We start from the raw sequence: 16,158 nt of genomic DNA on the forward strand, positions 1-16,158 counted from the left end.
CTTTACCCATCGTTTTTCAAATTACCCATTTAACTGAGTTAAAGGACTTAAGGAATTCAGGTGGTGCGCAGATATGCTTTCAATGTAATTGGACTATCTTTAGACCCAGTTGGTCCATTCTTTAATTAATCTTGCACATTATATTTCCCATCTCTGACCCATATATCAGAGGAAGGTGGTGAGGGGCAAGCTTGCTTGCCTGAAGTCAGGAACTACAAGAGGGCATTTCCCTCTGGAGCAGGTAGTCTCAACTTTATTTCATCTTCTTACACAGCATCATAGGCAACAGCTTCCATCCTAGCATCTCTCATTAGGTGCACTGACTCGCAATGCAGAAAGGGAAAAAGACGCCCCCTGGGGGCTTATCAGTATCTGAGAGAGGGAGATTACAGGCTACCTGTGTAGCTACACACACCCCATTTTCCCCAATTCACCTTGGACCCTCTAGAAAGGTTATTCTTTTCACTCCTTTCCTGAAAGAATCACTAGTCTACGACTTTGGAAGACACATTCATTTCAGTAAGGTAGCAGAAATAGAAGAAATGGACTGAGAAGATGGTATTTTTCTAAGGCCTACCACTGTTTGAATTTTTGAACATCTTTCCTCGTGTGATTGCTAAATAATCTACCTGTGCTGACTCCTTGATTCTCATAAAGGTGCTTTGATACAAACATTAATTATTTCCTCCTGTGGATACATGGCAGATTGGGACACAGGTGGATTACAGGTTTTAGTTTCAGAACTTTTACCAGACATCAAACAGTCAGGCTTCTTAAGAGAATGGGAAATAGAGCGGAAGGGAATCATATCCTTTCAGGGTTATATTTATTTTGCCCAGGGGGTAAGTTAACACAGGTTCAAGAGCCCCAGTTTTTATATGAAATCTTCAAGAAGAGTCTTTTCTTCAGAAAGGCCTAGGTGTTCCTCAGAAAAGATCCAGTTCTTTAGTCTTATTAAGGTATAATTTGCCCAATTAAAGCCCTAGCATTGTGAAAAGCATCATCTCATGTGAAATATGGCTACACTTCTTAAAAAGGAGTGGTAATGAGGCATTCCTACTGACCAGTATGATTGCCTTTGTTGTTGTTGTACACGTTGAGAGATTCTGCCATTTATGATACATTCTCATGCATCTATGGGCAGAATATATCCAGGACCATGAGAAACACAGAAAAACACATGCTCACCCAACACACACACACACACACACACACACACACACACACACACACACACACACACACACACACACACACACACACACACACACACACACACACACACACACACACACCAATTTCTCTGACTAGGTAACTTCCAGATAGGGGCTCAAAGACTTTAATGGAAAAGTATTCCATGCAGTAGCTGATAGTGTTACAATTGTAGATCAGATACCTGTAACTTACAAGTCACATAGTAACTCAAAACATTTTATATTTTCTTGGCCACTAGCAAAGCTTCTTATCAGCCAGCCATGGCCCTAGTTTGTTTAGGAGTCCTTTCAAGACAGTTTCATCAAAGCACGTAACTCAGGAATGAAAAACAATAAACACCTGGCTAATGCAGAACCATTAAAAACTCCAAAGTGAAAAATGGACAAACAGAAAAGCATTAACAGTGACATTGGTTTCATGACCTTTGTTATTATAAATATAAATCAATGATGATGTTTCATAAGTACAATGGAAATCTGAAAATAGATTTTAAAAGTAAACTTTTTAATCAAGGAAGGGAAACTTGCCTTACTTGCCTATTCAAACTAAAGAGATCTGGGAAGATATCAGCACCTCCTCCAGTGATAGAGCAGGGGGCTTCTTTCTGGCATCATCCCTCCTCTGATCTTTTCTGCCACACCATCAACATCCAGGCACAGAGCAATATAATGTTCCCATTTTCAAAATGAATGCTATAGGGAGGAAAATGTTATAACCAGGAAAGTCTCATTCAGGTTAATGTGAATTCCATGTCTCAAAGTATTACAGAAGAACTGCTAAAATTAACAGGCTTTTGGCACTTCCATTATAAACCACATTTCTAAGCAGTTTATAACTCCACTGTTTTTAATGAGAAATTACTCTTCGGGATGAAACTTGGCATGCATGGTTTAAAACAAAAAAATGCTCAAATTCATCAGGGCCGATGTAACCTGTAGCCTCCTGGTGCTCTGCTTTCCTAGCGGGACAGTCCATTTAAAAAATTCACTGTCTAGGGCTTCCCTGGCGGCGCAGTGGTTGAGAGTCCGCCTGCCGATGCAGGGGACACGGGTTCGTGCCCCGGTCCGGGAAGATCCCACATGCCGCGGAGCGGCTGGGCCCGTGAGCCATGGCCGCTGAGCCTGCACGTCCGGAGCCTGTGCTCCGCAACGGGAGAGGCCACAACATTGAGAGGCCCGCGTACCGGAAAAAAAAAAAAAAAATTCACTGTCTACAGCTGGCCCTATCAACCAATGGAGAACAAAAGCTATCTGACTATGGAAAGTGCACCTTCAAAGAAAAGATCAACTGAAAATACACTTGCTCTTGGGCATCCTCTGGGGACTGGTTCCAGGACTCCCCTCAGATACCCAAATCTGAGGTTTCTCAAGTCCCTTATATAAAGTGGTGTAGTATTTGCATATAACCTACATACATCCTCTCCTATACTTTAAATCATCTCTGGATTACTTATAATACCGAATATAATGTAAATGCTATGCTAATAGTTGTAAATACTATGTAAATGATATGTAAATAGTTGCTGCTGGTGCGCGGCAAATTCAAGTTTTGCTTTCTGAAACTTTCTGGAAATTTTTTCCCCAAATATTTTCCATCCAAGGTTGGTTAACTTGCAGATGTAGAACCTGCAGATATGGAGAGCCGACTGGATATCAATAACATCAAAGTGGAAGTAAATAAGAGAAAAAATATCTTCAAAATTGGTAAAAGTAAATATTCCCCATGTTAAAATTTTAAATTCAGTTTAAACAAGGCAGCTTTCAAACATTTAGATGCTTCATGTGGAAGCTTCTTGCAGGCAAGATTATAGTTATGGTTTTGGGGGCCACAGTATTTATTAACAACGGTTTACCACAACCTTGTTTTCTCCTAAAGGTATACATTTTAGATTCTTAGATTTGGTTGTATACAGTATAACTTTTATCTTAAACAACTGATAATATTTTTAAAATGTAAATGTTAATAACATTTAATGAAGTCATGATAACTATATTTAATTTACCTTGAGGTGTAAGTTAAATATTCTACCTTATGACTTCCCAGAAACCCTGAGATTCACGTTTGGATAAGCTAAGATGTAGGATGATAAAAGTAATTAGTTAAATAGGTTCTGCATTTCCAACTATTCCCATCTTAGTCATCTATGCATATTCTGATAAGAACACATACATAGGCCAACCCACATACTCACTGTAAGTGTAACTCAGCTAACTTACTACGTGCAACTAAACATCAGGAGATCACAGTCCCACTTTCATACTATTTTAGAGGCTAAATAAAGATTTTTCACCGATAGGGGATGTTCAAGGAGCTGATTTCAAGCTCTAAATACACTGCATAACATGTGCGGGGAGAGGTGAACTATAAGAGCTTAGAAATACCCACCATGGTTTTCCTCTCAGCATCATGTCTTAGTCTATGTTTTCTTAGTCTATTATTCTAGGCTCCAATGTCATTCATTCAGATGGGGAAAAGGAGAGTAGCCTAGTTCAGGATTTTAAGAAATGGATATGGGCCTGAGGACTGGCAGATTCCAACTTCCTTACCCCGAAGAAGGTCAGGTACTGGAGGAAGAACGGATTTGTTAACACGGTTATGATAACAATGATGGCAAGTAGAAAAGCATGGCGGCCAAGACAGCCACGATGGTGAGTCAAGCATCTGAGGAGAGGGAGGGCTTCAGGTTCGGAAGTGCACACCGCCCAGGTTCAGACCCAGACTGGGAAGGAGAAAAGCAGGGGAGGGGGAGTCGTTCCAGGATTGGGGGTGTTTGGGAAGGGGGTGAAAAGGAGGGAGGCAAGAGGCACCAGACGCACAGGCAGAGCAGCTGCTGAGGGCAGGCTTCCAGCAGGGCAGGGGGATCTCCAATAGCTGAGAAATATCCCCAGGGTCTTTTCAACTTTCTAGGAAGTTAGCACAATGCTGGGAAGCAGCAGAATAAGTCATCCTTCATAGCTAAATAGGATTCTCATCCCTACCCCAATTCTCTAACCCAACCCTTTCTTTTTATTTTTTTTATTTTTTTGCGGTACGCGGGCCTCTCACTGTTGTGGCCTCTCCCGTTGCGGAGCACAGGCTCTGGACGCGCAGGCTCAGTGGCCATGGCTCACGGGCCCAGCCGCTCCGCGGCATGTGGGATCCTCCTGGACCGGGGCACCAACCCGTGTCCCCTGCATCGGCAGGCGGACTCTCAACCACTGCGCCACCAGGGAAGCCCCCATCCCTTTCTTGAATTGAGCCCATCACACAAAAAAAGTATGCCCACAAGAAATAGTTCCACACACCAAAACCCACATTGGAGACCCAGTTTTGGTACCAAGAAAACCATTCTTAAACTTGGACCTTTCCTTACTTCTTTCAGGTTCAAGTACCTTACTTCTTTCCTCTGTTCTAAGCCCTTGCAATCATGTCATTTAAGAAAAACTGCAACAAGCAACTAAGATCATATTGAAATATCAGTTTAGTTTTTCCAACGAAGCAAAATATCAAAACGTTCCTTAGTATCATCACTCAGTAACTTCTAACACGTACGATAAACTGTGAGAACGCTAAACCATGCGAGCACGTTAGAAATAACATCATGAGCTCCAAAGCTCAAAACTGTAATTGTTGCATAGACATTTAAAATTGGAGTTTATGACACTGAAGTATCCCACAAAGTCAAGATAGCTACATTTGAGGGTTTTGTATGCTATCTGATTTAGTGGCCAAAACCATATGATTGCTCGACTTACGCTCTTACCTATAAATTTATTTAAAACATACTTAAAGACCTCAAAACTTATGAAAGATGCCAGCTTAATAACACTCCCACGGGAGTTTTAATTACACTAACGATGTTCAGAGTATTGACTATGAATTTCCCAAAGTCCTAGAAGTTATGGGGGTGGGTGGAGAGCTAATCAAGCATGATGCTCTAGATTGCTTATAACCCTCCCCTTCCGCCTCCTCCTTTTTCTTACATTTATTGAAGTAGAAATAATGACTCCATCCTAATGTGCTTGCAAATCCTGTATTTTAGATAGGATGAGTTTTGCCCCATTGAAGTACAATACGTAATACTCTAAATAGGAAAATAAACTCGAAGGAGATTTTGCAGAGATGATAATAAATCTTGTTTTTCTCAGAAGTTATCAAATGTCTAATGTTAGCCCTGACATTTTAACGCAGAGTTCATCACAAATAGGTCCTTCCTCCTATGTTTATGTGAAAAGATTATACACTGTCCTCCCTCATTTCAATGATAAAAGCCCAATATTCCAAACGCCCATTATTCTTCACTCTGTATATAGCCAGTATGGGTTTGTGTTTTGAACTTCCTTGTGTCTAAATCAACCAAAGAAAGATTCAGGACCTGATTCCACAAAAGCAACCGCTGAGAACAGTAAAGACCATTATTTCCTCTCCCACTGCTGGCAGAGGTCAGCATCCCTGTCATTAGCCATGTCATAACATAATTGTATTACTACTCCTTCTGTGGGCAGATACTGAGCAATAACTGAACACATCATATCATTGCAAAAATGAAAAAGTGCCACTTCTTTGTCCCAATTTAGCATAAAATCAGTGAAAACAATCTTCAGAAATGACACTGCACTAAGAAACTGAAAGGAACTGTTATTACTCTGTGGGTATATATTTAAACTGATGCTCTGACATCTTCAACTAGAACCAAAAAAGAGGACTCTATTTTACTACTGGACTCCAATTGTGAGCTCCTATAATCCAATTTCTTTTGGTAACATTCAGCTCAATTAAGGGATACACTGTTACTTAAGATGGCCTTAATTAGATGAAACTCCAGTGTGGTACCCATCTCTCAATGTCTGAAATATAGCCATGCTTTAAGTTGCCAGAGGTGACCACTGTTACTTCCAGCCTACATGTTTCTGTCCAGTCTATGAGCTACACTGCTATTTCAAAGGCTGACCTATATACAGCAACGTGCCATCCGTTCTGGCTGTTTGTATAAGAGATGCCTCGCACAGTTGCCATAACCAGCATTGTTGCATTGTTCTCACTTTTCTCCTGCAATGGGCTATGTGAAAATGGAGGCCAGTTTGCATAGTGATGTGCTCATAACGTAATGTGCTCTTACGATAGAGCGATACTAAATTAAACTGTTTTCCAAAAAATTCCTCCCACAGAGTTTATTAACTGAACAATGTAAGTAGTGTTTTGGCAAAATCTATAGAGCAGCAGTGCTGGAAAATGTCAGCAAAGTGAAACAACCTCATTTTAGTTTAGAAAAGCTTCAGGAAGGGGATATTCATTTTCTGGATTAGGGTCTCTTCTGACATTGAAAAAAATGTCACTGGAGAAACTAGTTACAACTGTGTGCTGCTGCAGCACAGAGAGATACTGGTTCCTCTGGGATTCAGCACACTGACTTTAGTACAGTGTTGACAGATTTTAAATAAAGACAATTAGTAATTTATGATCTTATCATCCTACTGAAAACAAATAACCTGACAGAGTGACTGTTTCTTGTAATAAACTACGTATTCGTGACACCTCTGAAAGAGACAAGGTTTACTTTGCAGTCTCCTCTCTCTGGGAGAAGTCAGGTCCAACTTGTTTTTACTAAATGTGGATACAGATTTCTTATTTCACCTCTTTCAAACTTCTGCCCACCTTTCAGATCCCTGCAGATCTACCTGAGTCACGGTAAAAATGAATTCTGGTTGACTACATTCTAAGCAACTGAAACTGTGGAGTTGGACAGAAATTTTGTGCCAATGCTAATCATGATGGAGTAGAAAACACTAGTGCCCGGGTTTTCTGGGGCCTAGCAAACCTACTCAGTACACTGAATATAAGCTGGGATCAGTGACAAATATATTTGTTAGACTGCTACCCAGAGAAAGGCAGGAGCAGACATCCTGTGAGAAACATTTCCATGAAGTCTCTTCCTACTATTAGAAGTGTATCTTATGACTGTGCATCTTTAAAAATCCATTATTCCCTGGATAAGTAAAGTAGAAGACTTGCATCTAGTCTATAGAAAGGGTGGCTAATTTGCATTTTAAAAGAACAGTTTGCTCCTCATACACCGGGTGACTTAAAAGGAACTTCAATGAGCTAGTAAAGAAATTCTGAAGACTTTCTAAATTAATTTATTCAATTCACAGCACAACCCACTAAAATTATTTAAAGCACTTAATTGGAAAATGATTTAATATATTGGAGTAATTCTTGATTTTCCAAAGCATTTAACTTTTAAATTAAATCTGACCCTACTATCACAAAAATGACGAGTGAAATGTGTATCCAAGTCATTACCTTCTTTTTGGAGCCTAAAATCACTGATAAATTTAATAGGATTTGTCCAGTTTCATTGCCAAAATGTTTCTGACCTTTTGGTTCCAATTACTACTGCGGAATATGTCTTTACCATCCAAGATAAGACTGCTACTTTATTATTATTGTTAGTAGTAGTAGTGTTATAAGCAAAAATAAAATGTTGCAAACACAAAAGACCTGCTCATTAAGGCAAAACAGACTGTATTACCAACAAATAATGAAACTTCATCACGCCAACTTCTCTGGCCAAAGTTACCCATGCCTTCCAACTTGCCCCTAGTTAAAAGGGCCCCTTCCTGCAGGATGAAAAGCCTTTCTGCCTTGCACAAGACTAGATTTCCCTGGTTTCTAACTTGCCTAAACATCAACACATGCACATCCCTTTTCCTGGGTTTTGCACTGTACACACGGCATCGGGGAGTTTCTCCACGGGGTGATATAACTCACAGCTCTGTGTGTGTGTGTGTGTGTGTGTGTGTGTGTGTGTGTGTGTGTGTGTGTGTGTGTGTGTGTGTGTGTGTGTGTGTGTGTGTGTGTGTGTGTGTCGACTGACCAAGACTCGGAGTTGCGAGTTCGTTGCGTGATGGGGAGCCCGGGGGCTGAGGATGCAGCGCGCTAAATACCTCTGTATCGCGTAAAAAAGCTGTTTGATGATGACTCGCCACCAGGCAAATGTTACTAGTCCCAACGATTTATCCAGCGGAATTCATCGAGGGGCCGACACGGAATTGCTTGCAGGGGCTGGGAGTATCTGACAGGGTTACCACGGAGCGGGAACTGGGCGTCTAAACGTCTCGCCCTGAGTCTCAGAGAACTCCATTCTCCCCGCCACGTTCACCGGGCGGGACTGCTTAGACACGTCCAAAAAGCCCGAGGCTAGGACAGCCGTGGACCTGCGGCTGCTCTCGGAGTCTGGTCCCCGCGCGTTCTCCCTCCGCGGGCTGAGAGTTCGAGGAACCCCGAGAGTCACCCCCTCCCTACGTACGCCCTGACTGCTGCATCCTTCGGACGAGCGGACCTCCTCGGTAGCCCGGTCACCCTCATGGCCCGCCTCGCCCCGGGCCCCCGCGGCCTCGGCACCTGGGGTCACCGGGCTGTGAGCATAGCCCAGCCCGGGACCTGCTCCAGCCCCGCGCCGAGGGAGGCAGCTTTGGACGTGAACGCGACGCGCTCGCCCGGCTCCTAACAAACTTGCTGTTTCTGCGCGCACCCCTGGGCGGGAGCTGTCCCCCGGCCCCGGCGCCCCGGCGGCACCCCGGCCCGCAGGCCGGCGCCCGGACCGGTTCGGGAAAACAAAAGCGTTGCGGAGCGCTGTGCCCGGCGGGGGGCGGGGGCGTCTCCCGGGTCCCGGCACCCCGACTCCCGGCGGCTCCCCTGGCAACTAATCCCGGGCGGGGAAGCGGTGCCACGAGCCCCCACCGCCGGGAGAGCAGGGAGGGAGGGAGAAGGGGAAACCAGAAAATAAACGGAATTCTCCCACTCTCTGTCTGTGTTCCCGGACCCCAGACACACCCCCAAAGTATTCCACCGTTCTTTCCTAATTTTTTTCAACACCCCCCCGGCAAACCTAGGCAGGGAGCCTTAGTCGCGAACAGCAGGAAGGAAAGGATCGAGCAAATCGTGTCACTTTCCGCACCATCGCGGGGGCCGGGCAAAGCCCGGGAGCGGCTCCGCAATATTTACTCCCCGAGGGCACGCAGGGCAGCCGCGGGCTGCGAGCCGAGCGCGCCCGGGACCGGCCTCGGACGACCGACCGCCCGGCCGCCCAGCGGGCTCGCCGCCGCCGCCCCCCTCCCGGGACCGAGCACTCAGAACACGGTGGAAACAAAAGCAGAGCATTCACCTTGTTGCAATAGTAGGGGTCCAGGCAGGGAGAAGGTCCCAGACAGGGAGCGTCGGGCGCAGCGGCGGGCTGGGCTGGAGGTGGATAAAATCTTACGTCCATTTCACTTTCACATCAAGCAACTCCTTTTCTTTGCCTTCTTCAAAAAAGTGTCCAGCAAAACAAGCTTAGACGGAACAGAGAGAGGTGTCTGGACTCAGGAGTAAGAGAAACACCTTCCTTCCCTCACATCCGTTTGTGGTTTGTTTAAGAAGAAGAGGAGAAAAAAAAAAAAAAAAGAAAAAGAAAAGGGGGGGGGAAGCGCTCAACTCTCCCCCAAGCCGCGGCGCGCACCCGTCGGCGCCGAGCGCGCAGCCTGCTCCGCCGCCGCCGCCGCCTCCCGGCCCCGCCGCCGCCGCTGCCGCCGCCGCCGCCGGGCAGGTAACTTCATGCGCTCATTGTCCCCCCCGCCCGCCCCCCCATCCCCGCCTCCCGCGCCCCTCGCCGCCCGGCACACGCGCTAGCGCTCGGGCTCTAGGTACTGGGCGTTTTATTGGAGTCTCTGAGTTGCTCTGCTTTGAGTTTATTTTCTCCACCTTGGAGGCCTGGGATGGGGGGAGGACTGGAGAAGGAGACGGGGCGGGAGGTGGGGGCTTGTGAGCGCCCGGGGCCGGGCGGGGTGGAGTGCGCGGCACGACGCGGGCTGCTCGCGGCCCAATGGCGGCCGCTCGGGGCCGGGGGCCGGCGGAGGGTGGAGCGAAGGAGGAGGAGGAGGAGAGCGCTGCCGGGCCCGGGCCGAGGCGGCGGGACCCCGGGGACCCTCCGCTGCGCCCGGGCCACGCTCCTCCGGGCCAGCGCGTCGCACACAAAGGGGCCGGCGAGCCCGAGCCAGCTGCGACCGCGGGGCACGGCGGGGAGCGCGCAGCCAGGGGGCGCTGTGGCGCAGCCCGCCCCGCAGCCCCGCCCCCGGCCCCGCCCCGGCCCCACCCCGCTCCCACCGCCCCCTCCGCGGCCGTCCCCACCTCTTTCTCTGCGTCCCGCACCTCCCGCGGCGCGGTCGTTCCCCACCCCGCTGTCTGCTCCCCCAGCCCTATTCCCACTTTCTGGTGGAGGTGACTTTTCCGGGCAGCGCCGCTCTCGGGGCTGGGAGCCCTCAGGGAGCGCCAACCCTCTGCGTGCTGAGAGTGGGCCACTGTCCCAGGGACGCGAAAGGACTGCAGGGTGTGGATGGGCTGGAAGGGTCTCCCCTCTCCTGCTGCTCGCTCCCGCCTCCAGCCCTCCCCTCCCCGTGATCTCTGTCCCCCAGGAGGGTTTGCGAAGGCTAGGGCTGCCTTAAGGACTCGCAAAGACCACAGGGGTAGTTCAAAGGGTAAATAGAAAAACAATGATCAGCACACAAGATTGGGCTAGAGGGAAAACACGTGGGCTTGCTAATTGCCCATTACTGGATTCTTGTCCTTTTCTAGTTGGAAGCCCAGTAATTCTCTTGGAGGTCCACGGAAGACCTGGAATCAGCCTCCCTATTTCTCTGTTCCGTAAGTGGGACGAGGAAAGCTCCAGTCACGTTTTCCCGCCTTACTTCTCAAACCCGGAAACTTGGAACTTCGTGTCTCCTGGTGGTTGGAAAGTTTGGCGGATCTTGGCCGCTGTCCAACAGATTTATTCCCGAGGCTCTGTCCTTGGTGGGAACTCCAACAGGAGTGGGCGATAGTTCCTCTCCCAGGAGGGAGCAGCCCCGAACACTGGACCCAAGGCCCTACAAAGAAGCCTGGAAATACTTCATCTGTTCCACTTGTTTCTGGCGCCAAGAAGGATACTAATAACATTTCACCACCGGGCACAGCCTTCTAGTGCACGTTGATTGCCAACTGCTCCGTATAACTTTCCCATAGCTATGTTGCTTCCTCTGCAATTGAGAGCATCAGTCACGTACAAGCAGAGAGATCTGAAAGAAAATCTATGAGGACAGTATAAGGAATGATAAAATGAACATCACTGGGCGTCTATACATGGCTCCTTTAGGAACATTTTGTTAAGCATTGCTTTATACTTCTTACAGCCGTTTTCTTGTAAGCCATGGTTTTCTTTCTTCCCTTCATCATTTTTTTTAAACATCTTTATCGGAGTATAATTGCTTTATAAAAAAATATGGAACGCTTCACGAATTTGCGTGTCATCCTTGCGCAGGGGCCATGCTAATCTTCTCTGTATCGTTCCAATTTTAGTATATGTGCTGCCGAAGCGAGCACACCCTCATCATTTTTATAAGTGGCAAGAATCCAGCTTTCTCCTTACCTCCAGATTAACATGGTGCAGATTGGTGTAGGGAGAGAGAAGTGTAAGAAAAAATAATTTTTCCCCACTGGATTCAGAAGAGCCTCCATATTTCCAGATCATTCAAGGCACAAAATAAGTAGAAAATATGTTCTTTCTTTAAATAAAGGTCTTTATAATAAAATTTAAATGAAGTTTTGTGGTTTGTAACATCAGTGTTCAAATTTCAATTGTAGATGCTAAAATGTGCCTATATGCATTTTCTTCCATGATTTAAAAAAAAAACTTTTAGGTTTAAATTAAACATTTCTAAGCTTAAATTTCTGTCAGCGATCCAGCATTTATTACCATCGTATTACATCTCTTCAAAATTGGATTTTTAAAAACTTCCTTAGCATCTGTAATTGATTTCTGTTCGATGGGCTTGTGAACATCAGAAGATGAAATAGTTCAGGGCGGAAACAATGTTATCATCAACATCTTGACACCTGGGGGAAGATAACGATGTCTCCACTTTGCTCCACAGACTTACCACTTTCCTCTGTCTCGAGGGAAAATCCACGTGCAGTGTGTAGAGTCAAAATGATGTGTTTGTGTGTGCGTGGCGTGGTGTTATGGGTAAGAATGTGAACCGTTGATAAAAAAGCTCTTCACTCCAATCACTCATATATGGAGAGTAGCCCCTGAAGGTCAGTGGAGAGTGGAGATGAAAATGGTGCGAATGATCAGTCATGCCTGTGTGATGATGTCTCCATAAAAATCCCAAAAGTACGGGGTTCAGAGAGCTTCTGGGTTGGTGAACAGTGGAGGTGCTGGGAAAGTGGTGGCCCTGGAGAGGGCATAGCAGCTCTGTGCCCCTTCCCAGGTACCTTGCCCTCTGTAGCTCTTGCATCCGTTTGTTCCTCTATATCCTTTGTTATACCCTTACATATTCAACTGGTAAACAGTAGTCAACTGTTTTCCTGAGTTCTGTGGGCCACTCCAGAGAATTAATCAAACCCGAGGAGGGGGCCATGGGAACCTCTGATTTATAGCTGATCGGTCAGAAGCACAGGTAACAACCTAGACTTGCAATTGGTATCTGAAGTGTGCGTGTGTTTGGTGGGGGGGGGGGCAGTCTTGTGAGAATGAGCCCTTATCCCGTGGGATCTGATGTTATCTGCGGGTAGATAGTGTCACAGTTGAGTTCAATTGCAGGACATTCAGCTGGTGTCACAGAATTGCCTGATGTGGAGAAAACCCACACATCTGGTGTCAGAAGTGTTGAGTATACTAGTAGCGTAAGAGCAAAGGAGAAACACAGGAGGAGGGCCGAGTTTTACCCAACTCACGTGGGAATGTGAGCTGTTGGTAAAAAATTTAAAAATCCTTAACTCCAATCCCTCATACATAGAGAGTAGACCGTGAGGGTCATCTCGGTGTAATCGGAAAAAATACTCTCTTTACAATGCTCCACCCGAGACCTATCACGTATTGAATGGGTGCACTTCTACCAAGAAAAACTTGGGGGAATTTGAATAGCTCGACCTCTGAGTATATCTTATTACTTTGGAAGATAAAATAGTAGAGAGTCATTATATTACTTTTCAATTTCTGGAACATTTAACTATGTCACAGCTAAATGTACTCATTTGTCCATTTATTCATGTATTTGTACATTCTTCAACAAAGCCATATGAACGGGGGGCAGGGGGAAGCACTATGCTATATGTTGTGTGTAGGTTAACATATAAAAACAAATTACTTAAAACAGTTTCTTCTTTAGATGAGTTTAGAGTCTTATCCAGCAGTATTTCCAACATTGTTTGGTCAGTGGAGTCACCTCAGCAGCTTTGAAAAATACTTGTGCCTGGGGTCCTCCTGCATAGAATCTGATTCAATTCATTTAGGGTAGGGTCTGGGCAACAAAACATGAATGAATTATTGTATAAGGTCCAAAATACAGTTTGGTCATCTGAACTAGGGACTTTATATACTCTCATTACCAGAAAGCATGTGTCTATGAAGGAAACATCTCCGTACTTGCATTGATGTAATAATATGGATAGCTACAATATATAAAATGCCTCCTATATCCTAGACCTGGTCCTCGTTTCTTTACCTTTAATTTCACTGTCTCATCTAGTTTTACAAATTACATTGGAAATCCTAACCAGTAATTACAAACCACACTTAGTCTTTGATTTGGTACCCTGAACATTACCCATCTTCATTTTAATTATGGTTTCATAAATTGTAGTGTTTTCAAATTTGCAGTTGTTTTCCTTGACCACATTTTATGTTTACTGATTCTTTGTACTATGTCGGTAAGTCCTAAATCTTGTAGTAATGTCTCCAAATTACATACAGAATGTGTTACTTTAGGGAAAATATCCCCTGGACAGTTCATCCTATCCGTGATGAGAGTCTTATAAAAATCATTCAACAACAAAGTGGTACTTCCTGAGGGACTTTTTTATTAGGTTTGGGAGTTAGTTTTTCTCTGAGGGAGACTCCCTCTATATATGTACTATGAGAATGAAACATAGGGATTTATTTTGAAATACCAAATTTTAAAACTAAAATCAAATTATGCCATATTTTATAACTAAATTAATATTCAGTCTTTCACTGGCCTCTTATTTAAGGGTGACCTTTCCAGTAAAACTAATGCCTCAATCTCTCCTGTAGAAGAGAAGACTTGTTCTTTTTACAGACCATTCATTTGAACCTCATTGGGCCACCTTCTGTTTTAAGGCACCTCATTATGCATGTGTATATAGGTTGACCTTCCTAACAAGGTTATGGGGTGAAATAGCTGTTTGTTTCCTTAGAACCTAACCAACCCGGAGTCCTACACGTTTTAAAGTTTTGAAAAACATCATTAATGGTTTTGATGGGAAAGGTTTACATTTTATCAACTCGCTAGTTAGAATTTACTGTTGTCCAGAGTCATTCAATATTTTTCTAAAGTAATTCAAATGTAAACTAGACTGATATGCAATACATAATATAATGCAACAGGAGAACGCAGAGTCCTGAAGTTTATTTCCTGGGGAGACTAGCGAGAAATAACTAGATTCTAAGTCTTTCAACCAGAAAATAAAGGATTTCAGAATGATGAGGAAAGTTTGAAGGAAATGATATAGGGCCCACGGATACCTCACATGGTACTCAATGACTCATAAAATGCAGTATTTTTTTACATAATATGGAAAGTGTGCCATGCTTGTACATTGTACCATTGAGTGTGGTACAGTACTTTGATCTTCAACAATATACGACATTTGTGGCATAATAGCTGTAATAGGACTATTCAGCTATTTTACACAGCAATAATCCAGTCCTCTCTCATCAGGATAAACTGTGAGGACAAATCCTTTCAAAATCAGAATTAGTTCCTTGTAGAAGAGGGAGGCTACAATTATGCCTTAAATAGGACCAGCTGCAACATGGTATCGGCCTGGAGAGTGGCAGTGAAGTGTTTTTCCAATGCAATTAAATGGGTTTTTTTTTTAATGCAAACTAATGTTCTATAAAAAGTCAACTGCAAGGTGAGGAGGTGTGGGATTGATGAGATGAAAGGCACAAGCATTTTGCTTACCTGAGTTAATATTCCTGCCTTGGTAAATGACATTTTGGTGAAAATGGGTAATCAAGCCTCCTACTTTCCCATGAAGTGGGCCCAAAGGGGAAACAGAGTAGCACAAAGGAAAGAATTCTCTTTCCCTTGTACACCCTGTGTCTTCTTTCAAAATGTGTTCAAAGCTATGTTTTGTTATTGTTGCTTTTCAAAAAGATATGATGAGTCAACAGCAACACTTCGATTTAAACAAGAAAGGGAGCCCTTGGTTAGAAAAATCTCAATATAACTCATGGGACTTAAACTAGTCAGCACCTACCTCCACGGCGAGACAAAGAGGGAAGGGCACTTCGTTTCTGACCATCGAGATGATTAAAGGATTGGAAAATAAGACCTTTAAGAAAGACGAAAAGACCGGAGAGGGTCATACTGACAGGCAATGTAATATCTTCAAATTGTGTCCGGAGAGGGTAATACTGACAGGCAATGTGATATCTTCAAATTGTGTATCTCAAGAGTTCTTTGACAAATGGCCAGAGAACACCTCCACTGAAGATACGACATAAAGAACTGGATGTAATTCTAGAGCACTGAGGATTTAGTCACACATGAAAATAATTTCCCCCAGCTATCTTGAATGTATTGCCAAAGGAGTGTGGGCTCTCCTTAGGACAGATTTTAAAATCTCGGCACCCAGAGAAAATTTGTGAAGTCACCTAAGCACCCACTGACAGCCCTCCTCTTCTTGAAATACTCCTTCCTTAGAAAAGGTCCAGTGGACAGAGGGTTTGAGCTTAGCTCTAATTACCTAAAGGGTTTCGTGCTCATAAATTTTAGTTAGGACAAAGTTCATCCAAAAAATGAACGAAGACATCTCCTGTAGCTCTTTGAAATCTAAAAAATGCTTTCTTTTACATTAGCTCTCATTCCTGAGTATTGTCAAGGACATTGGTTACAAACAGAAATAGCAACATCTGATTTT

The 16,158-nt window shown here is 44.5% G+C and overlaps 1 protein-coding gene and 1 non-coding gene across 3 annotated transcripts in view; both read right to left on the bottom strand.

Moving 5' to 3' along the window:
• Positions 1 to 9,576, bottom strand: part of TOX (thymocyte selection associated high mobility group box) — a 301,076-nt gene extending 291,500 nt beyond the window's left edge. For both annotated transcript variants that reach the window (XM_060127617.1, XM_060127616.1), the window contains exon 1: positions 9,362 to 9,576. In XM_060127617.1, coding sequence (XP_059983600.1) covers positions 9,362 to 9,463 — 102 coding nt within the window. In that variant the 5' untranslated portion in view covers positions 9,464 to 9,576. The remainder of the gene's footprint in view (positions 1 to 9,361) is intronic.
• Positions 9,577 to 11,482: 1,906 nt separating this feature from the next.
• On the bottom strand, positions 11,483 to 11,589 carry LOC132508437 (U6 spliceosomal RNA). Its single transcript, XR_009536576.1, has one exon. It is a non-coding gene; the product is annotated as a U6 spliceosomal RNA (small nuclear RNA).
• Between the last annotated feature and the right edge of the window lie 4,569 nt (positions 11,590 to 16,158).

This window comes from Lagenorhynchus albirostris, chromosome 17, assembly GCF_949774975.1.
Source record: "Lagenorhynchus albirostris chromosome 17, mLagAlb1.1, whole genome shotgun sequence".
Taxonomy (NCBI): Eukaryota; Metazoa; Chordata; class Mammalia; order Artiodactyla; family Delphinidae; genus Lagenorhynchus; species Lagenorhynchus albirostris.